This window comes from Zonotrichia leucophrys, chromosome 3 (assembly GCF_028769735.1).
Source record: "Zonotrichia leucophrys gambelii isolate GWCS_2022_RI chromosome 3, RI_Zleu_2.0, whole genome shotgun sequence".
In the NCBI taxonomy this organism is placed as follows: Eukaryota; Metazoa; Chordata; class Aves; order Passeriformes; family Passerellidae; genus Zonotrichia; species Zonotrichia leucophrys.
The window spans coordinates 97,247,690-97,270,637 of record NC_088172.1 but is presented as its reverse complement, the minus strand read 5'-3'; the positions used below and the strand labels follow the sequence as shown (position 1 = coordinate 97,270,637).

The 22,948-nt window shown below is 46.1% G+C and overlaps 1 protein-coding gene across 2 annotated transcripts in view; it reads right to left on the bottom strand.

Annotated features, from left to right (window-relative positions):
* Positions 1–19,516, bottom strand: part of ISM1 (isthmin 1) — a 42,671-nt gene extending 23,155 nt beyond the window's left edge. The window contains exons 1-2 of one of the 2 annotated variants that reach the window (XM_064707075.1): positions 19,413–19,516; positions 18,282–18,754 (exon numbers count right to left, since the gene is read on the bottom strand). In XM_064707075.1, the coding sequence (XP_064563145.1) occupies positions 18,282–18,754; positions 19,413–19,422 (483 nt within the window). In that variant the 5' untranslated portion in view covers positions 19,423–19,516. Of the gene's footprint in view, positions 1–18,281; positions 19,044–19,412 lie in introns of those variants that run through there. The other variant, XM_064707076.1, reaches the window with a different exon arrangement.
* Positions 19,517–22,948: the final 3,432 nt, after the last annotated feature.

Below are 22,948 nucleotides of genomic sequence, written 5' to 3'. Positions count from 1 at the left end.
CACCTTGCAACACCCATCTCTGAAAAAGGGAGGGCAATAGGTCAGTATATATCAAAATGTTTGTGTCCATCTATAAACCACAGAAGAAAAGCAATTCACAGGATTTTGTGAGGATAATTTGCAGTGATCCAGGTGGGACTTGCACTATGCCAGGCCCCAAGGGACAACTCTACATGCAGGAAAACTGTTCTGCCTGGTATTGCAGGTTAACTCTCCAATAATCAGAGTTGTATTTTAACACCCTCCTTGGCCTCCCCATCATGTTTCTCCCTCTGTCACAACAGACATGAGGAGCAGGGAAATGTACTGTTTCTCTTCCCCACAGAGAAGCTAAACAGAAATGGGAACTTGCAAAAATACCAAACTACAGGAAAAGGGAATTTCTCTGTAATTTTGGCAAGTAAGGAGTCCATCTCCCTCCCCTCTTCCTTATTTCAATACCATTTCCAGTTTTGGAAAAACAACCAAAACAGAGAGTGAGGAATGACTGTAAATATAGAAAATATTCTGAAGCAGTTGCTCTTTCTCTGCCCTTCATATTTATTACTTTCCTTCATTCCCTACTTGCCAAAGCAAGAACACATTTGCAAGCACTGCTAATTATTAGAGGATTTTGGAAAACTGATACAATTTATATTCTAATAGCTCCCAGGCAGCAAGGGAATTTATTACTAAATCCCTGCTGCAGCTACATTGCTTTCTTATTTCTTGTATACTCCTTTGAAATATCTTGTAAAATGATCTTGACAAGAGGTCTTGAATAGAAAACTGAGGGTCTGTCCCTGCACTTTCATGATGCACCTGTACAGCATCTTCAATCACCAGCAACAAAGAACTTTTATTTATTAGGAAACTTCACAGATGCTGTGTTGCTATCAGAGACAAAATGAGGCCTGAGGCCTTCACAGAAAACCATTACAGCCATTAGGAGTGGTTTCATTTCCCACCTGCCCAAACAGATTGTTTTCATTTTGAAGGCTGTTGTGAGTTTTCAGGTTAGTGCTAAATGATCACTTTAAAATTAACCATTCTTGGGAGGCTGAGTAACACACCAGGATACTACATGAGACTTACAGGCACAGATCCAAGATGTGTAACAAACCTGGGTGATCTAATTCCTGGATTATTGATGTTTTTCATCTATCATGAGTATAAACAGCACCTATCAGGCACGTTAAAGGAGCAGGCAGTGAGGGTAACAGCTGAGAAACATTATCAGAGACACACAAAGATTTTTTTTATGATTAATACCACATACAGTCCAGGCAGTCAGACAGGAAGTCAGAGCAGAGGGGTGTTACATCAACCACTCTGCTGCTAAGACATTTTAATTTTTCCTTAAAATGAGCTAGCCCCTCACTCACATATAGCAGTAAAGTGAAAAATCTTACTTATCTTCAGAAAACTGCACAAACTAATTGTTCCAATAATAGAGTGCATTTTAGATAATCACTGCTAATAAATAATTGAAAACAGATGGCATTGGTTTGTATGTACACAATTGTTTTCACTAAGCAGGTCCAAAATACAGAATCTGCTTTAAACATCATGCGAATAAAAGCTTAATCACTGATATCAGTTGATAATAGAAGGATAATGATAACAATAATAAAGTTCTGTTAATCATGGTCTGTGTTTTAACAGTTCTCTATTATTCTCCAGGAAAATTGGTAAAATGACAGTGTAAGCAGCTCTAACTTGCAGTACACCTGCCTGTGTGACTATGTGGCCGTGGACAGACTAAATCCAGTCACTCCATAGTGCTCTGCTCTGGGACACTGCACCTTCAGGGGCTGTATGGCTCTGGAAGAGATTCTGTCTCTGTGGAGAACAGGATGGAGTCACAAATACTGCTGCAAGTAAGAAGCTCGGGGCAGACATCAATCCACAGTCACTGCTGAAGGAATGGTCTCTGTGCATGCTGGTGCCAGTGGCAAAGTGAGGTGCTTGGGGTGCCCCAGCACACACCCAGCCCACCCCAGCTGGTTGTCTGCCTTATGCTGAAACAGCTCTCAGGAGCATCTCAAAGCGCTGGGGCACATTCATCATAGAACCACAGCTTTAGAATTTTAGGCTTTCTACACTATAAACTTGTCTGTGCAGCCCTCATGGCTACACAGAAAATCCTGATGACTGAATGTGAGGCCAGGACGTGTTATGACTGCAGAGATCCTCAGGCTGCAGGGTTGAGGGCCCCTTCACATCTAGGAGGTACCAGAGAGCTCTTTTGAGGCTCGTGGCTAACACTACATCAGCACCCTCTGCAGTGGAGGAAAAGTCTGTTGTTGCCTTGTTGAACCTTGTGAACTGATTCCTCCTGAGTGCCAGAGCAGCTCTAACACCATTCCTCCCCTACTGAGCCAGTTTATTCACTTGCAGTCATCAAGCTTTAGTCCATCCTAACACCATTCCTCCCCTACTGAGCCAGTTTATTCACTTGTAATCATCAAGCTTTGGTCCATCCTTTGCTCAGATTCTGCTTGGGAGTTTTTCTGTCCCCTCCACACCACTGGCAAACAGTGGCTCCACATCTGAATGGCTTTGGCAAACATCGTTTTTAACTCTGGGCTTAAGAAGAAAACCAACCATGTTATACTCAGATCATTTTGCTACATGTTGTGGACACGCATTTCACATCACAGCTATTTTTTGTGCTCTGCTGTTTGCTTGTGTTTCATGTTTTCATTCAGCTGGAAAATACAAACAGCATGGTTCAGCTTGGAGGTGAAGAGCTGCCAGTTTGTATAAACACTTTGATAATACAAACTTGGTGGTGATTGCAGCTCAATGTCTGCTGGAAAAAAAACCAGAGGCCCTTCAGCAAATTTTCTAATGTAGTACAACACTGGTGCTTTGTTCTTCAGCATATCTGCTCAGCCATCCAGGGGACAGCCAAGCACACAGAATTGAATTGTCTAGGGCTTTGACAGATGCTCAGTGCCAAATTCTGCTTCTAGTTAACAGGTATTTTCAGTTGCCTAAACTGCTGATGAACATTAAGCTATTCTTCATGACTCTAAAGATCTTCCCTGTAATCCCTGCCTGGCTGAGCTCTCCACACAGGACTAAATCAGGGTTTAGTGGCTGAACAGACAAGGTACAGCTGAAGAGTAGCCCAAGTATTCTACACGAATGACCTGTGGTGGCAAAATGCAAATTCTTTGAAAGTTCTAATTCTTTTTAGGCCTTATTAAAGACTTGCATCAAATCAGCATGAAATAAAGCTTTAAAATAGAATTTACTTATACCTTTGCTAAATTCAATTAAACTAGTTTAATCTCACCCATCATCTGAAATCTGCACCATAATTTACACATTAGGTTCCAACAGAATGGGAAAAGTTGCCTTAAACTGCAATTAAAACTGCAAAGGAAATTCAGAATATTAATACTTTTTGTACACAACCCTTTTTTCAGGCTTTGCAGGTCAGCACACAAAACATCAGTGTAAATGAAAGAGAACAAACATACATCTTAAGTTATTTTCCTGGGTTTTAAACTATGCCCTTTTGCAAGTTTATTCTACTAAATCCCTATGGCTAGGATTTCACTAGGTGAACCAGCTTTAATAATTGAAGTTTTTATCTTTCCCTAGCTAAAAGAGTAACCTTACTTGAAGCCTTTTCAATTTCCAAAGTTGCCTTCAGCAGTTAGTTTCCAAGAACAGCTATTCCCAGCCTCCATGTCTCCCTCTCATATGCCACTGAATATCCACCCTATGCTTTCAAAAGTGTCTCTGACTCTGGCTGTGTTAACTGGCAGATGTTTTTAGAGACTAGAAAGTGTTTAGTCCCTGTGGACTGAAAGTTACATGATGACTTCATCACATAAGCAAAAGCTAATAACGGGAAAGCAAGAAAGCAGACGAGTGTTATATTCCAAAAACATGATGTTTCCTGTGCTTCTGGCAAAGCTACTCCTGTGCCTGAAAAAAGGCAAATCACTTTAGTCTTGGTGCTCAAAACACACACGCACACCATCAAATGGCTGCTAGATAATTTATGTGCCTCTCCCTTAGCTGCCTTCCCCACTAATGCTCGCTTTCCTTTGGGTGGAAGTGAGAGGGAGGAGGCAGAGGAAAGGCAGGGTTTGTTCACCTTCAATACCTCACAACACTCCCTGGAAGGGGTTACTGCACCCAGGAGTTTACAGCAAAACAGCAGCAGAAATCTGAGCAGCTGCCTCAGGAGCAGCACCTCAGCTCCTGCAGGGAAATACTCTTTCAAGTGCACAGCTTGGCCCTCTCTGCTTAGAAAACTCTGGAGACTGATATAGGAGCAACTGCAAGTAATTAGCATCCATGGCATTGGCACACAGAGGCAACACTTGCTGTGGTTTCCTATCAAGCCATCAGCAGTGGACATCTGTGTAAACCCAGGGCACTGGGAACATTTCTCTGTCTGCTCTGGGGTGCCCTGACCTGCTCTGGGGAGTACTGACTTTGACCCTCACTCATGGAGAAAGTTTCCTAGACCTCAAGATAGACAGGAATCCACAAAAGTGTAAAGTAGATTATAGAGAGCAGTGTAGGTGTATCATCACTTGGTGGGAAATTTAGGTTTTGGGATTTTTAGTCTGTTGTGGATGGAAGAAAGATGGAGGGCACAGGATGTTGTCCTGGGTTTCTTCTTCATGCTTCTTCCTTCTTCTTCATGGGTTTGGGTGGCATTTTGTAATTGGGCAGAAAAGTCCCCATTGCAGGCTCTTTGGGATCAGTTATTGGGTTAAAACGGAAAATAATCTAGGTATTAGTTCTTAATTGGACAGTTTAGCTTTAAAAGACCTTGTAACAAGAGATTGTTGCCATTTTGTGGTGCTTTTCCAGTGCGCTGAGCCTGGTGCGGACAGCGTGCAAAACTCTAGATAAGATAACAATAAACAAGAACCTGAAGACTGAAAAAATCCAGTGAGTGTCTCTTTCCTGACACAGAACCACTCCAGGAGGGTCTCCCCTGACAGGGGATCCCAGCCAGGATCCCAGAATTCGGGAATCGGCAGCAGGTACCTGACAGACATCCTGCTCTCTCTCTGCACCTCCCTGGGCTGCCTGAGTGACAGATCAAGAAACCAGGGGATGTGGATTCACAGGAGAAAGGCCTCCCTCCAGTGACACGATGGGGAAGAAGAGCCAGTGAGTGGATAGGTGGCACACCATGGCAAGACACTGAGAAGACCCTGCTCTGTCTAAGAGGGGAGAAAGGATGTGCCCTGGAGAGAAGGGCAGGCTTTCTGCATCATGAATTCAGTGCATGTATATATAAATTTTCCTAGAACAGTTAGGGATGGGGGCTATTTCCTAGAGCTGATTAAAGAAGCATGACTTGATTTTCAATTTCTAACGACTCGGGGGGCATTCCAATCGACTGCAGACAGGAAATGAATTCCATACATGCACTGAGCAAGGCAGATGCTTTTGAATCTGACACTTACGTGAAATGAAAATATCTTCATTTCTGCCTCCCTCCCACCCCATGATCACTAGTTAGTTCTGAGCTATTTTTAGGGTAAATGGTTATATTTTTTTAAAGTTGTTATAGTCTTAGCATGTGCCTGAAGCCACCCAGACGCCACTGACAATAAAGTGTAAGGGAGCAGGCAAAAGGCATCTCTAGATTAGTCCCAGCAGCCCAACACAGCACAAAGGTAAAAGAGGAGAGATAAGAAGCTCAGTTTTGTGTATCCTCACCTCCTATGGCAAGGAACAGAGATGGGATCCTTGTGGAGAAGCCATATCCAGGGAGGGAGAACAGCTCTATACAAAGAGAGATCCCAAAGCAAAAGCAGCAGAGACACTGAAGCCTATGGCTCGGAACTCACTTTCAGCTACTTAACTCTGCTAAAGAAATAAATATATATATTTTCTCCTCATCCAGCTCTCACAAGCAAACTTCAATAATTGTCATGGTAGTATTATGGGGTTTATAACCCAATATAACAATGTAATTGCTGCTCCTTTTATCAATGGCAGCAGTGCATTTCAGAGAATTGGCATATGCATCTCTTTTCCCCCACTCAGTCCATATGTGTGCAAACACATGATTTCAGCTGCACACTCCCCTTGTATTTTATTGTAGGAATAGCACAAAGGAAGGAAAAAAAATCAGAGAGGTGGTATTAATCTGGCCTTTACTCTGATGTTATGCAAATAATGAGTTTGTTTTATCTTGATGTTCAGACAGCCAAAGCTGTATTCCTAAGAACATGAAAAAATGATCCTCACAGGAGACAGAAGAAGAAAAAGGGATGGGTAGGTGAGAAAGACAGCTTTGATTTACATTATTCAAAGGGCCATGAATGCCAGATCAAAGAAGAGCAGGGATCAAATTCACATCCACTGGAGGATTTCAGCAGCTTTTTCAGAGCTATTGATCTCTCAAGGCCCAACCCTTTCAAACACTAGGTGATGCCTCTAACTAGCCAGAACTCACCCTATACTGGCTGAGCCTCATGTAGTTTGCTCTCAGCAGCTGAGAAAAACAGAAAGAGCCAAGACAACACAACACTGTGTCTGGGTTGGATGTAGGACACACAGAACTGAGCACAGAAATGGAAGGTGAGCATTTCCTGCACCTGATGCTGCCTCGCTACATCTGCTGCAGAAAATGGCCATCATGGTAGATGTTCACTAAAAATCAGATTCCCCACTGACAAGCCACGTCCTTGGTCTGAGGACAGGCTGCTGTCACCCTGATGAGAGTTCTGTTTGCTCAGTGCTGATTTACTAAAAATTTAAATTCACCTCGTATTTTGTGCAGGATGAAGGTGAAATAAGACATCTAAGGAGCTACTGCAGCTCATCTGGCAAGCAGTGGTTTGTTCATGAGTTTGGACTCACAGGTCTAATCTGAACCCCTAGAAGGCACAGGATTCATCACTAAATCAAGTGCTGAACTGTCAAATGCATCATGGATAGGCATCTTCCCCTCACCCCTTCCCTTCCTTGGGACAGGTGTCTTTGCAGTCTGGCAGACAAACTTCTTGGTGTTTTGCCTTGTCAGTGGGCTTCAGGATCATGCCTTGAGCAAGAGCCCCTGGGATTTGGTGCAGCAAAGCAATTTAATCTGATCCAACCCCAGATCATTCCCTAAGAGCTGCCTTTGGATGCCCTTGCAGCAGGCTCATTGCTGCTGCCATCATCACAGCCCTGGAACACTCCCTTCATGCTGCCTTCCACATTATTTCTCTCTTTCCAAGCTCTGCTCACATTTTGAGGCCTATCTGCTCCCACCAGCACTCTTGGTACCTTGAACATTTTCAGGAAGTGGGTGACCCTGCTCCTCCTGCATGTTTAGATTGAGAGCTGGTGCTGATACCATTTCAACACATCAAAATTCTCCAGGACTCTACCAGGCTAAACAGCTCATTTGAAACCTCTGCCACTATTCTTTTGATACACCTGAAGTCACAGGCAGTGTGCCTCAGAAATATCCCCTCTGAGATACAAATTCACAAATGTTAGACACACACATATCAAGTCCCCCATTCTTTCCCAATAAAAGCCTGAACTTTAAAGCACAAGGTGAGGAATAGATACTCTACTGGCCAGCTGCACTGAGCCTTTCATAAATCATGTGACTCTCAACCCCCAAAATGGAAAATGATACTCCAGAAGCTCTGTCCTGCCTGACAAACATCTGTTTTCCTCTTGTAGAAAGGAATAACATGATAGAAAAAGTCAAATGCTGAATGCCCAAACAACTGAATTAAGAGGAGATGGTAGGAGTAATGATAGATGAATTGTAAACCACCTGCAAATGTTAAAGTTGCTGTACTCTTCTGCAGAACATTAAGCCTATAGTGCAAACCTCCAATAGACAGGGACTGTGCTCTATAAAAATCATGATGAATGCAGGCTTGTTTTTATATTATGGAGGTCCTAATCCTCCTCCTCCTCTGCCTTTGCTCTATTGTTACAACATCAAAGACCAACTGCTGGCCAAGATACAGTCAATATGAAAAGGGCGACCAGCAAATTTACTGCTTGACTTCATTCCCTTTAAATGGAATAGGCACCATGGCCCTTTTTCAAAGTCCAATCACAGACATATATCTTTTTTATTGGACATCATGTACAATAAAGTGAAGCTGTAACTTGGAAAAAAAATAGAACACCTTTAAAAAATCCCATGAGGTGAACATTCCTTTATAAAAATATCACTGTGGTTACTTGTTTTGAAAAACTCCGGGCACTCCACAGGGCAAAAGGCATGGACTGGCTGGGTTATAGTTTAGCTAAGATGCATACCCAGGCCTGATATTGAGCTGGTTTCAAAAAAATAGCTCAACCAACTAATAAAAAGTGATATATTTAAGATAGAATGCCAGCATCATTCAAATAAACTGTAATGGCAGCATTCATGCCATGAGATTCATTAACTGCTTTGTTATAGCCTGCTCTGTGCAGTGAGCCTTTACAGACTTCTTCTGACCACAGAATCTTAAAATCAGGGGCACAAAATGCTGATCTACAGACTGCATCTTAAACAACTCCGGTCTGATTACTGAGGTAACTTCCAGAGGCACTTTCAGATGAGAGTTGAATCAGCAGACATTAAAGACAGAGGCAGTTTTATTGCTCTCATGTTGCTAAATAGAAGAGAAATAATTTCTGGCTATGAAATTGAATAGTGCATAAACAATTTACATGATGTAGGAGGCAAGCAGAATGGCGTGTCACAGAATCTATGCTGGACAGCTATGGTTCTCATTTTCTGTTTGAAACTATTAATCATGTTTGTTTCTTTGGGTAGCTTGTGCAAACAGACATTAGTAGATGTCTGGCTATATTGAGACCAATCTCATACTTATTCTAAAATCCTGCACTGATGCATATGGCAGGTAAAATGAAGCAAATTTATGTTTTATCTTTATGAACTTCAGCAGCTGCTTCCAGTGGAGTAATGATAGTTTCTTCTGAGGCTGCTGGGTTACTTCTAAGGCAATAAAGACACTAAAGCTGTGTAAATAATTTTTTGAAGCACTAGCTTAAAAAATAGCTGACTTATCACTCAGTCCTCTTGTCTGTTACTTCTATTACTATTTCTCTGCCGTCAACTCCTGCCATGCCAGCCTGCAGCACATCTCTTTCAGTGCAAGGGCTTCACCTCCTGCTTGTCACAGACATCTTTTATGGAAAATCCTTTCCTTAGGATTTTTCCTCCTGAGAAGCTGAGAGGCCTCAGGAACAAAATGTAAACATTGATTATCTGCTGCTGTGGAATGCAACAGGTGCATCTGTGATTGGCCCATCTTGGATGTTTGTAATTAATGGCCAATCACAGTCAGCTGGCTCGGACAGACAGCCCAAGACAGAGCCTTTGTTATCATTCTTTCTTTTTCTATTCTTAGCTGGCCTTCTGATGAAACCTTTTCTTCTATTTTTTTTAGTATAGTTTTAATGTAATATATATGATTAAATAATAAATCAGCCTTCTGAAACACAGAGTCAGATCCTCATCTCTTCCCTCATCCTCAGACCCCTGTGAACACTGTCACAGCTGCTCAGCATTCCTGGGCTTTCCTCTATTTGAGGAAGTGTTTTGACTGAGTGCCCAACCCAGTACCTGAGCATCCAACTCAATGAGAATGCAAAGGCAAGATGCCTGAAAGGAGCATTCAGGAAGTGGAACCTGTCCCATGGATGACATGGACCCAGTGACAGCTCCTTAGAAGAGGAGAAATCCACTTTTCTTAGAGTGGCAGAACCAGATGGGGCACTATTAGCTTTTATAGGTACTTACAGAGAACTCACTGGTTTTGTCATGAGAACTGATCTCAACAGCCATGCTGGCAAAGAGGAAATGTTAATCTTCCCAAGGAAGAAGAACTACTGTGGAACAAACAAACACCTGGATTTTTCACTGCAGAGAAACACAACAGATGGAAATTAATTCATGTAACATGAAGAAAGCCACACTCCAGGGCCCAGCTCATCCTTATGGATGGAGGTCCTGATGACATGTGCTGTGTGCTTATCAGCTCTGTGGGAAAACTGAGCTGTGAAAGATTCTTATTCAAGAGGATCTTGGCTCTGCAGCTGACACAAACCATTGACTTGCCTTGCTTTGTGGAAGTCAGTGGAAGGAGGTCAATTTAAACACACTGAGAAGGCAGATCTAGCGCAGTAGCATAAAAGCCAAGGGATGTTTGCACTCCTCCTGCCGTTCAATGTGCACTGACTCCACCAAGAGTGCGAGAGAAAGTTTTCATCCCTGATTTCCCCCTCTCATCTACAGGAGCACCTCCCTACATTAAAGGCTTAGAGATTAACAACTTCAGGCCTGCTTCTGTCCAGCCAGACTGCTGGAAGAGAGGAATAAAAAAGATATGACCCATGGCTATGAGTTCTCTGAGCACTTGAAAAACAAGGACAAAAGGATAAAGGAGCTGCTTACCCGTAACGCCCACACCAGCTCCTCTAACCAAGCATTCTGGTGCCACAGAAGTGACCACTGTGGCAAGCCATCCCTTATTACAATAATAAGTTACATTTCACTTTGTTTTCTTTCTTTTTCTGGTATTTCAAATCAAAAGTTCATGGAAATACCAACAGTGGAAATACTCTGCTCTTGCTGATGTACCAGTGAGCTCACTACGCTGTTTCTTGGAAATGTTATTCATCTCTCTGCTTTGGACTATGAATTTAGCCTGGCATTTACTGTCTTTAAAACTTGTAAAATATACACAATGGTCTTAAAGTGCAGCAGTAACCACTGCATCACTGAGTGCTGCCTTTTGCCTTTTACTGAAGCACTTTGTATTTTTCACTTTAAAGTTAACACTTCATTATTCATCTCTGACAGTGCCTCTATTCAGGCTGGAGACCCACTGCACTGCACATTGCTCACAAGCTGCACCACAATGCTGAAACCTCAACCTCCATAAGCTTGGGTTGACATTTGAAAAGTAAAATAAGGGGGGGAAAAAAGACACCACTGAAAAATAATACCTTCAAAAAGTCACCTTTCTGATAACTGAACATTATTCAGTCAATTCAAAGGGCTTTTATGTAGTGTAGTCTTAAAACAGACAGCAAGGTAAGAGTAGTAAAAAAAAGGAGCAAATAAACACTAACCAACACTGTGGAGAGAACAAATGAGGCACAACTGGGTACTATCACATCTGTTTTTAAGGAACACTGGCAAAACACCCAGAAGAGCACAAAGCAACCAGTGCTCACAGTGAAACCTGCCAAAGCTGCTAAGTCAGGATGTAAGCACCAAGCAAAATTACATGGCTTCAATATTTTAGGTTTACACTTGAGGAAACATCTCAATTGTCTATCTATATATTCAAAATAGGAGTGTATTTCAAGATTTTATGGTAATGCAGAAGAATGAAAGCATAAGAGAAGAATGGCAAAATAATTTCCTAGCATTACTTGCACTCTGCGCACTTTTACATAATAAAGGAAAACAGAGGGGAAACTCTTAAGCATGAATGTTCACAAACCAGTGCATCTTAGAAAACATAAGAGATCTGCAAACTGATCTTTTCTTCCCACTGGAATACCTACCAATGACTGAGTTTTCAGAAGTCACACTGATTTCAGAAAGTTTTCAAACATACACATTATGTTGGCAGGCCAATCTTGCACTGTCTGCGTCATTATCAATACTACTATCAATGAAGCCTTCTGGATTTCACTTTCTGTGAAGTTCTCAGATGCTGTGACATAACAAAGCACCTGAGAGCTTAACACAGGTGTTTCCACCTTATCAACAATTCTTTCATTGTTTTCTTTGATGGAGTTTTCCACCACTTTGGAACAATTCAGCATTGATTACTGACACAGAGATGTTGCAGATATGAGCAGAGACAAAAGAACAGTGCTGGATTCAAGCCACAGTTCCCAATTTACATCCAACATAACCTGTACTGGTTAAGCAGATGTCTCCTCAGCAAAGGAGTTCCACAGCAGAGCAAGGTGTCAAACAGCCCAGTGTGCTGAACCTCTGACTACTGGGAACCTCTGAGTACCTGCAGGCCATAACAGTGATGTTACAAACCACAGGGCACTACACACTGAGCAGCACCACACAGCACAGTGATGAAGAAATTGTTGAGGCCACCAGCAGGGCTGCAGCCTCCTCTTTCTGTGGGCAGCTGGCACTGGGAAAGGACAGAACAGGGAAATGTGATTGAACCTAAGGGCTGGCAACCAAAGCAGGAGAAGCAAAAGAGAGAGTTTTGTACCAGTCAGGCAAGAACAAGGTGTCAGGAGCAGAGTGGTTGTATCACTGTTACAGCTGCCATGACCAAAATTAGCAAAATATGCCTCATCCAAACATCCTGGTAAAATTTAACTCAGGGAGTTACATTCATACCTGCCTAACATTGCTCCTTGCAGCCATAACTACAATATTCTTGGATAACTGTTCTGAATTACTGCAGTAGTCTAAGATACTAAAAACCTTGCCACATCCTACCCTGAAAGTGCAGTAGCACTTTTCCACCAAGGATCCTTTGGTTTGCTATGAAATTAATCCAAGTGATAGGTATGAAAAGAAGTTTATTTATTGCTTTCTGGAGATTTCTGGAGTTTGTTCTTACTCTTGTTCATTGTTCACACAAGGATGTGTAGAACAAACTTCTCTACACAATCAACAGGAGTTAAAAACAAAAGCTACTCCAGAGCTTGTGCTGGTTGTCCAGGTTAGATGAGGCAAAGTGGAAACTAATGCAGCTGCACCATGTCACTGGACCTCTCCCTGTAGTAGCCACTGTGTTTTGTGTTTGGCTCCAGGACCATGGGAATGAACATGAGGACACTGTGATGGCCCAGGATGAATTTAGAACACACACTCTGCTTTTTTCTTACAAATAGCCCAATACTATAAAGAGCTGGAAAAAATCCTAAATCTTTCTTTAAACAGAAATAAATAACTCAAAGAGATTCTTCAGCATGAGGCACTCGGAAAAACTCCTCTGACCTGTAGTTACAGAGACAAAATAGAGAGGCACCTTGTGATTTAATGCCAAGTATTTATCAGTGACGATCCAAGATAAGCTGTACAGTAACTGTTACCTGTTGAGCTTAAGAGATGTTTGGCAAAATATGCCACATCCAAACATCTTGGTAAAATTTAACTCAGGAAGTTACATTCACACCTGCCTAACATTGCTCCTTGCAGCCACAACTAAAATATTCTTGGATAGCTGTTCTGAATTACTGTAGTAGTCTAAGATACTAAAAACCTTGCCACCTGAAGGTGCAGTAGCACTTTTCCACCAAGGATGCTGTGAAATTAATCCAAGTGATAGGTATGGAGAGAAGTTTAATTAATGCTTTCTGGAGATTTCTGGGAGCTGGGTTTGAAAGGAGAAAGGATGCCAGAAAATGGCCCTCTGCTCAGTGCAGCAACCTTACTCCTTCACCCTTGTTTCCCATTTCATCCTTTGCTTCCTTGCATGCAGCAGCAGCACACGTAAAGCTGATCACCCTTCCCTGGATCCTGGAACAAACCACAGCCCCAGAGCCAAACCACTAAAGAGCACACACAGTTCCCTCCCTTGGGAGAGGAGAGAATGAGCTGCACATGGCCTGAGCCATTGCTGAATCTCAGTACATGGCTGGGGGAACACACGCCAAAGGGTGAGCCTTGGTTAAGAATCTACACAGCAAAGCTCAGAACAGGTTCCACTGTCACTGCCAAAAAGCACAAAAACCAGCATCCCCTGTGATGAGGAACCCCCTCACCAGAAGAGATTCTGGGTGACAGAGAATCAGCCTGCCCAGCTCACAAGCCACCTGCTCTGGAAGCTGTTCATGCAATGTATAAAGATCTCTTAAGGCAGGGAAGGATTTGGGGTCCACATTAAATGTACATCCTCTTACTGGCACCTTATACAGGCTAAAGGCAGTCTGGAAAACAAGAAGGCAGAATGTGGAATGGACAGGTTTTCAAAGATGACGTAGACAATCAGTTCCTAACAGAGCAAAGCAAATGTAAAGATCCAGAGCTCAAATTTACTTAAAAAAAAAAAGAGTCTAAAACACTCTCAAAGTAAACAGCTTGAGTCCTACTTAGCTGAAGAAGCCTGAAAGCTGAAAACTGGAGATAGTTTTACAAATTGCCTGAATGCAGTACAAGGGTCAGCCAGAACTCACAAGCCCTGAAGAGACTGAAATGCACCCCAGCAAAGGTAGCAGACAGCAGACCATTGCTAAACCACTCATGGCACTGAACTGGGGATCTTGGGAGAAAATTACAAGCTCATCCCTCTCCAAGCTGTGTGAGGGCTGCTCACACAGCTTGGAGAGTGACTCCTGTGCAACCATTTATAAGGAGCAGAATTATGGAAACCCAGGGCACTGGGGTATTTCCATGTCTGATCCCCAGGGGAGCATTGACTTTGACCCTCACTCCTGGAGAAAGTTTCCTGGACTTCAAGATAGACTGGAACCCACTAAGGTGTGAAATAGATTGTAGAGAGCAGTGTAGGTGTATCACTTGGTGGGAAAATTTGGTTTTGGGATTTTTAGTATGTTGTGGCTGGAAGCAAGATGGAGGGCACAGGGTGTTGCCCTGGACTTCTTCTTCATGCTTCTTCTTCCTTCTTCTCCATGGGTTTGGGTGATGTTTTGTAATTGGACAGAAAAATCCACATTGCAGCTCTTTGGGATCAGTTATCGGGTTAAAAGGGAAAATAATCTCGGTGTCAGCTCTTAATTGGATAGTTTAGTCTTAAAAGACTATGTAACAAGAGATTGTTGCCATTTTGTGCCTTCTAATGAAAAGTTGCTGAACCTAAAATAATAACACTGCTTTACTCATAAGAAATAATAAAAATTTGAGTCCAAACATGAAACACCATCTCAAGTGCCTTCAATGCACACCCAGAGAAATCCAGAACTGGTATCCCCACACAGAATGTGTTTTTTCTGGTAGGGCTCAGAGAGCATTTCCAACAGGCTGCAATTGCTTTGCATGCTTATTGAAGGAGGGAACAAGGGCAGGAGCAGGGGGATTAAAAGGGAAAAAAATTGTTTACAGCATTGTGCTGCTTTTCAAATGATGTTTTCTTACACGGCTCCAGTTTTAGGCACAACTACTGAGTTTCAGGCTAATGTAATACTGCTGCAAGAATTGCAGTGGAGAATCTGACTTCATGTGCTGTGGCATATATTGTTGGTGGCTCTGCTACTGCATTTTACAAGGTCATTTTTCTTGGTGTGGCAACACTGTTATTCTTGGTGTGCAAGGCTTGCTATGGAAGAATTAGAAGTGAAGAGGATAAACTTCACGATGAAATATTTTCTCTCAGAATGAAAGCACAGATTTTAGAGCATCGTAAAGTATTAAAAATGTCTTCCAAAATTTATGTTTGAGCCTTCTCTTGGTTTTAGAACTATGTAAAAAGATAGAAACATGCCCAAGCTGCTTTTTCCATCTCTTAATATAGCTTCATTTGCTCTTCTTCAGAAAAGAAAGTCTGTAGCTTTTTATTTCATAAATATGCTCCAGAACAGCTTCTGGATGATAATTAAATTAGACCTAGTAGAATTCTCAGCAGAAAAAATCTCCCCCTTCCTCAATTATCCATTTTTTCCCATTTGGAAGAGATGGAAGGAAGGGAATGAAATATGACTGAGAAACACAAGGCTGATTCTCTGTCATAACTCAAGACTGTGAGCTGTTTTACAGCTCCAGCGTGGATTTGCCATTTTGCGCTCATTTGCTCTGCCACAGCCCAGTTCTAACAGGAGGAAGGAAAAAATAACTTGCTTATTTTAGGATGGAAGGGGTTTTTTTTCTATATTTCTTTCATCTCTCAGTCCTATCAATTGCAGGGGTTAACCCAACTGAAAGACCAAAGGAAATCAAAACCTATCTTACAAAATCCTTCCTTCATTTGAAGGACCAAGGATGGGAGGAAGAGAAGCTCTTCCTTCTCTTACTGAATCAGACTTCAAATGCTTACAGGTGTTTTAGACTATTTAAATCTCCAACAATATTTTAAGATTATGAAGGATTCTTTCTGAATTCATTTTAAGTAAAAAGGACCCAATTCTGACTACCTCATTTGTGCAAACAGACTGCCTAAGCCCTAATAGACCACATCCTCTATTTGATAATTGCCAGGGACTTTTGATACAAATTTGCCATGTTGAAAGACGTCTATAAACATACTTGTTGCAAAGATTACTCTTTCCTGGATTTGCCACACTTCTTCAAGAGAAATTTCACCAAATGCAACACCGATCTCACTCGCTTCTCACAATCACTCCTCTCCACAGATGTGCCAGAAAAACCCTGAGAGATGTCTAAGTGCTCATATCAACAAGTCTGGGTTTGTGCAGTATTTTCCACACTGATTCTCTGCCTGTGAGTGCAGTGCACTAAGATTTTGCATTTACTTCAGCACGTGCCATGATACAGCCCAAAATCTGCCAAAATGAGAAGACCCTAGTGCAAACTTCTCATTGAGCATCTGCCTGCTTAAGTGCAACTTTCTAAAGCCAGCAATACAATCCCTGGAAGTCATGAAACTAAAAAATTGATAGACTTCCATCTGTTTAACCAATTGCTCTAATCAATATCCTTTCCCCCAGTAATGTTTTGTACAGACACTGTCTCTCAAATACATAACTGCAGAATCAGTGGAGTTGGGAAGTATGTAAGGATTTCAACTCTACAAATGGCAAAACATTATGAAAATATGAACTGCTAAAGCTATCACGGTGCTTAAAGGCACAGAGTTTATTAAGGTAATCTGTAAAACATCACTGCAGAAAAAATTCATGAAGCCAACAATCTACAGGTTTTCGTGAGACAGCCAACTGCAATGATAATAATCCAAGATAGTTATCTGAAGATGATTTTCCTCATTTCACCCTAACCTTAAAAGAGTGCTCTAAAAGGAGCTCCTCAGGGAAATAGCATCACCCAGAGTTCCCACTTGCCCAGATGTTTCTCTCATTATGTTACAAGCCTGTCAAGAAAAGGCAAATTCAGGGTTATTCTAATGATAGCAAACACCTCATAAAAAACCTCTACAAATTTACTTTTCCAAGGAACATCATTTAAAAAGGCATTCCCAGTGCCCATGAGAAAAGAAAGCATCATTTATAAAACACTATTACCAGAAATCTTGCAGATATTAAAAAAAAACCATCCTGGAATGTCAAGGCGGTGATAAAAGTGCAGTGAGAGCTTGGTGGGGCCTGACCCACAGTGCAGGGCTCAGCACTCCCCAGCAGCACTCCCAGCAAGTCCAGCAGGAGGTTTTCTGAGCTAGGGGGGACCTGGCTCCAGGCTGTGGCTGGGATGCTGAGCCTGCGGCGCTGGGTTCCCTCCCGTGGCCAGGGGGTTCATTTTGTGGACCACCAGAATGGAGTGACCAGCACAGCCTGCACTCTCCTGACTTCTCCTTGGCTTTTATCCTCTACTGGTGCTATGATTCCTACCCAGATAAATTTATGGTGATAATAATTATGACTTTTTTTGGTCAGTTTATCCCATGACTTGGTAGCTGATTTTATGTTACCATTTGGATGGAGAAGAGAGCTGGCCAGGGTACACACAACTGACCAGAGATTGACAAGCTTTGTCTGCAGATGTTGGGGATGCTGCAGCTTTGATCGCTGTCTCCAGCCATTATAAATGAATGGCAACATGAATAAAAAGAACGACCTGCAAGAATACTGAAACAGAACAAAAAAAGTCCTTCACTTCTGTTGGACATAATACACAGTGGAGTTTCATGGGAGAAGTCTTTCAAAAGCCTGGAATGGGCTAGCTGGGTCACAAGCACTGTCCTTCACATCACAAGCACTTTAGACCCTAAGTTTGCTGCCTATTTCAGGACTGAATGTCAGCCTGTCTCTCGGAGCTTTCCAAGGAAAGCCATACACTTAGTGCCAGCACTTCTCGAGACCATACACCCATCAGTTCCCCCTCACTCCGGGGAACCCTGTGCCCCACGAAGGGAGGATGCCCTGGGTGGGACACGCCGTGCCTGACACGGCTGTTCCCATCCCTTCCCTGCCCCACAGGCTGCCCAGGTGCGCTGCGGGAACACGCGTGGGAGTCGCCCCGACGCCTCTGCCTTTGCCACCGCTGCCCCGACAGCCTAAAGCCGAGGAGGGCGGGGGACACGCCGTAAAAAAGCCCCGGGGGAAGCCCTCGGGCGGGGGAGTCCTCGGGGCCGGGCCGGGCCGGGCGTGATGGGGAGGAGAATGCGGACGGGGCAGGTGCACGGCGCCGGCTCCCCCGGCTCGGCCAGCCCCGCGCTGCCCCCGGGGGCGCGGGAGGGTGCGGGGGAGGCGGCGGCACTCACCTGCCGCTGGCTGTGGTTGCCGGCAGCCGAGGGGGCGTGCGGCTCCCCGCCGCCGCCGCGCAGCACGGTGATGTGCAAGGTGAGCAGGAGCAGCCCCAGCAGCAGCAGCAGCTCCGCCGCCAGCCGCACCATCCTCTTGAGCCGGGCGGCTTTAGGGCCCCGCGGCGGCGGCGGCGGGCGCGGAGGAGGCGGAGGAGGAGGAGGAGCCGCGGCGGCCGCCGCCACCGGGACGGCCACCGGAGCGGCCCCGGCCCCGGGAGCCGCAGGACGGGCGGCGGGGAGCGCGGCGCTCTCGGCGTCGGCGGGGCGGGCGGCGGGCGCGGGGCAGCGGCGGCAGCAGCAGCAGCAGCAGCAGCAGCGGGGGCCGCCGCACCACGGCGGAGCCACGTCGGGGCGGGATGCGGCCAGAGTCCCGGCGCTGCCCGGCGGCGGGCGGCAGGGACCCGAGGCCGGCGGCGTCTCTGCGGGCAGCCCTGCAAGCCAGAGGCACCGCGGGCCGTCGGAAGGAGGGAGCGGGCGGCCGAAGCCCCGGCGCCGCCTCGGGGAGCCGCGGCCGGCGGAGAGCAGCGGCTTTCGGCGGCCGGCGGGGACACGCTGCGAGCACGGGGGGAGCCGGCAGTGCGTGTGCGAGGGAAAGGGAGGAGGGAGGAGAGCCAGGCGGGGGGGGCCGGGGACGAGTCTCACATGGCGGGGAAGCCGGGACGCTCCGAGGGGAGGAGAGAGCTCGGGGCTATCGCCTCCCTCCGTGCGCGGGGATGGGGGTGGCCCCCGCACCAGCTTCCCCCGCCGCCGCCGCCGCCGCCGTGTCCTCGCCCGCCCCGCCGCTCCCCCCTCCCCTCCCGACGGCCGTCGAGGCGTCTCCCTGCCCTGCCCTGCCTGCTCTGCCCGTCCCGCGCTGCCCCGGCCCCTCGCCGTGCCCGGAGAACGGAGCGGGGCACCCCGCCGGCTCCCAGCTCCCCTCGGGCTGCGAGCTCCCCGGGGAAAAAGAGGGACAGATTGCAGCTTCCCTCTCCCGTCCCCCTTCCTCTTCCTCCCCTGGCTCAGCCGTGGGAAATGGGATAGGGGGCAGATCTGGGTGGAGGGGATGCGCAAAGCTTCAGCTGCCCGCTGCCCTCCCGAGGAGTTGGATACCTGGCTCCATGTCTCCTCTCTGTTCCCTCCAGTGCCCTGGGGCTGGCAGGGGTAGCGCTGCACTCGCTCCTGCCACCGTGCGTGCGTGTTTGCGAGCGGCTGCCGCTCCTGCTGCTGCTGCTGCTGCTGCTGCTGCTTCCAGCCCCACTTTCTCGCCCCCTCGCTCTGTGTCAGGAGAGGTACGTGTCGGATGCTTTTATACCGCCCTGCCTCCTTCCCCTGCTCCCCCCCTTTTCCTTCGCCCTCTCTGCAGCCTGGCGTGTCCCCCCCTCCTCCCCGTGCCGAGCTGCTCCTCTCCGTGCCCTGCTTTGCCAGAACACCGCACTGCTGCTCCCGCACCCCTCCCCACACACGGCTGCACCTTGCGTCCCCTCTGCCAGCCCTGCTCGGCTGGGATGGATCTGCCCTGCAGGGACACGTCCCTTTCAGCCGGTCTGTGCGGCCCCAGTGGGACTCCACCGGAGTTTGACACTCATTACTCTTCCTGTTGGTTGCTGACCTGTGTCAGTACTGTGGAAAAACCTTTCTCTCTCAGATGGGAGGCCCTCAAACTTAAAAGTAACGTGGGCTTGAGAGTATGTGAAAATGAGGGTCGGATTATGACTTGCTGTAAGTCAATATCTCAGCACCCAGTCTGAGGGAGCTGGGCTGCTTTGTGGGTGCTCAAGGTGCAGCTCAGTGTAACAAGAACAAATACAGCTCAAATCAATTTGAAGCATAAATAAAGCCTCCTAACAAAAAAGGGGAGTTTTGGAATCTTTGTTGTCGTTCTTGCGCAATTGGGAATGTTACGTGTAAAAATGAGGATACGAACAATCTGTGAGTATGTGACAGCTGAGAGGCTGAATTGGTCTAAAACGTCTAAATTGGGGAAAAAGTATCCCCCAATCTGAAACATTTTCATCTGGAGATCAATGTCCTCAGCAGGGTTTCCTGCAAGGTGAAAGTGAGATGTTCTTCCAATGCGCAGTGCCAGCTGGGACAAGGCACATCATGGGAGCCTTAGCCCTCACTGTGCCCTGGGAAAGTGGCACTTTTGGGGCATGAGGAGAATGAGAGCTCCTCAGAGGTTCCTTGCAGGTCTTGGAGCATCTGAAGGCTGTGGCCACGAGTGAGTCAGGATGATGTCCAGTGATAACCACTGTCAATGACTGCGCAGGAGTCAGGCAAGAATATAGTTAATATGATTGCACTGGGGTATCATTAAAGATGTGACCAAAAGCCACAAACGCCAAACCTTCAGATTTAAGGGTTTTTAAATCCACAAACATGCTCCATGTTAGCACTGCAGTAGGAATGATCAGCACAGATGGTTGTGCAGGGCAGGGACTGCCATGGGTCTGCCCTGAGTGTGTCAGAGGTGCAGCTTCCATCCCGTGACAGCACTTATTGAAAATTACCCGGTATGGCACCGATGCTCTTGGATCATCCAGAGCTATTCAATACTGCATAAAGCCATAACAGCCTGTGGGACTGTCACATGGATTTTAAAAAATGTGGTGCCTTTTTTTTTTTTTAACCCAAACATTCCTTGGGCTAATCAAGAAGATAAAAACACTGACTGTACTTTGGATGTCATCGCTCGGCCTTGGCTCTCCTCCTGCCACCCTTGCTGCCATCCTGGTGGCAGTGAGCAGAAGCAGGGCAGCTACAGGAGGCAGGCTTGGCAGCCAAGAGGCACAAGTGTCCTCCAGGTTTGCCAAAGTCTGACCATACCTAGTGGCTGTTGAAGAAAAGTGGAAACTTGGCGCATGAGTTCTGCATTTCAGAGCTTCATAGCACCAGTCGACAGCCCTCAGAGCAAGGCTCCTAATGCAAAACAGTCTGAGTGACAGCCTGGTTTAAAACACACATGGCTCTGCCCCAGCCAAGCTCTGGGTAATGCAAGCTCTCCCTTGCCTTATGAAACTGAACCCAAAGACATCTTTAATCCAGATGAGATGGGCCCGTACTGGTGAGCATCTCCTTGTGGCACATGACTGTGCTGAGCTGTTGTGCAAAGCAAGGCAGGGACAGAGCAGGGCTGCTCACTGCAGGCGGGTGGCAGTGAGCAACCAAAGCCTCTTCCCACTGGAAAAAGTTGGTGTAGAAGTGGCACTTGGGAATGGCACTGCTGCCTGTGAGGCTGTCTGGGGCAGCGAGGCAGGAGTGGGCACACACATGCTCTGGAGATCCCCCTCTAAATTCACAAACACTCTCCAGTCAGCAGATGACTTCATCGATGAGTCCAGATGGCTGAATCAAGACCTGTGGGGAGATAGATTTAAAAGCAGAGGGGAAAGTTCTCTTTTCCCAGCTGGGTGGACCCTGGCTCAAGCAGCCACCGTTTAGTGGTGGAAGATGAAGTTCACAGGAGGAGGAGACCATAGCTAGCCTGGGGGGGATGCTGCTCCTGGGATGTGGTTGTGGGCACTCCACAGGGAGCTGGATCAGCAAGTGGGTCTGGCAGTGGTGCTGGGATAAGAGAGGTGTGTTCCTGTGATAGCTCCCTGTAAATGTTCACAGCTCACAACTCACCCCTCCACCTCCAGCTTTTACCTTCCATTTCTCTTCCCTCCAGTGAGAAAGGCAGACTCAGCTCCTGTGTGCTCCCAGCTTCTTGCCAGTGCCAGGGAAATAGCAAGAGCCATTGGGAAAAGAGCTCAGGCTCCTTGATGAGCACCATAGTGCCCAGTCAGGTGGTGTAGCCCAGCTCAGGTATGGCAGTCAGGAAGCTGTGGGAGGTCCTTGACACCCTGCCTCTCACACACCTCACAGGTTCCTCCTTGTGCAGCTTCAGGAGTGAGTAGTGGCTGCCCACGTTGCAGGGTGAGGACTCTCTCCTGGGAGGTGTTTCAGGAGCCTGCTGGCTGCAGCTGTGACACTGCCAGAGGAAGGGCCCAGGATCTCCCTTGCACCAGCCTGCCAACAAAAATGCCACTGTGCCACCTTCAGCGCTCCAGGCCAGCAAACTTTGTCCCGGGCTGAATTTGTCGTGTCCTTGCTGACATGTCCTGATGGGGATGCTCCTGTCTCCTGCTGTAGCCATCACAGGTTATCACCCATGTACTGTCCCCCACACTGTCCACTTCATCACTGTGCAGGCACCTGCACTTGCTGTTGGGTCCTGGAAACCAAAGTATTGCCTGAGACCCAGCACACTGCAGAGGCTGGGTGCTCCTAGGGACTGAAATGAACATTTTGCTTTGTTTCATTGATTGTACCTGGTCAAGTGTGAAAAATCCTCACTTTGGATGAGTGCCACCAGGTGACAACCTTCAAGGCCAACATGAAAATCACTGGATAAGAAGTGGAGAGAAAAAAAAATCAGTATGATATAATATAAACCAACATAACTCTCTTTATCTCAGAATTGAGAAGGACCACTGCGTTTTATGTCACAGTATCAAGACTTCCTATACTGAAGCAGTCCCATCAGTTAAAAATTATTGCTGTTTACCTGATTGTCCACTTTACCCCTTCCCTGTCCACTCTGGCATTGCTCCAGGACTGTGAAGGCATCCTGTCTGTGAGATCTGACAGCTTTTCAGAGCAGC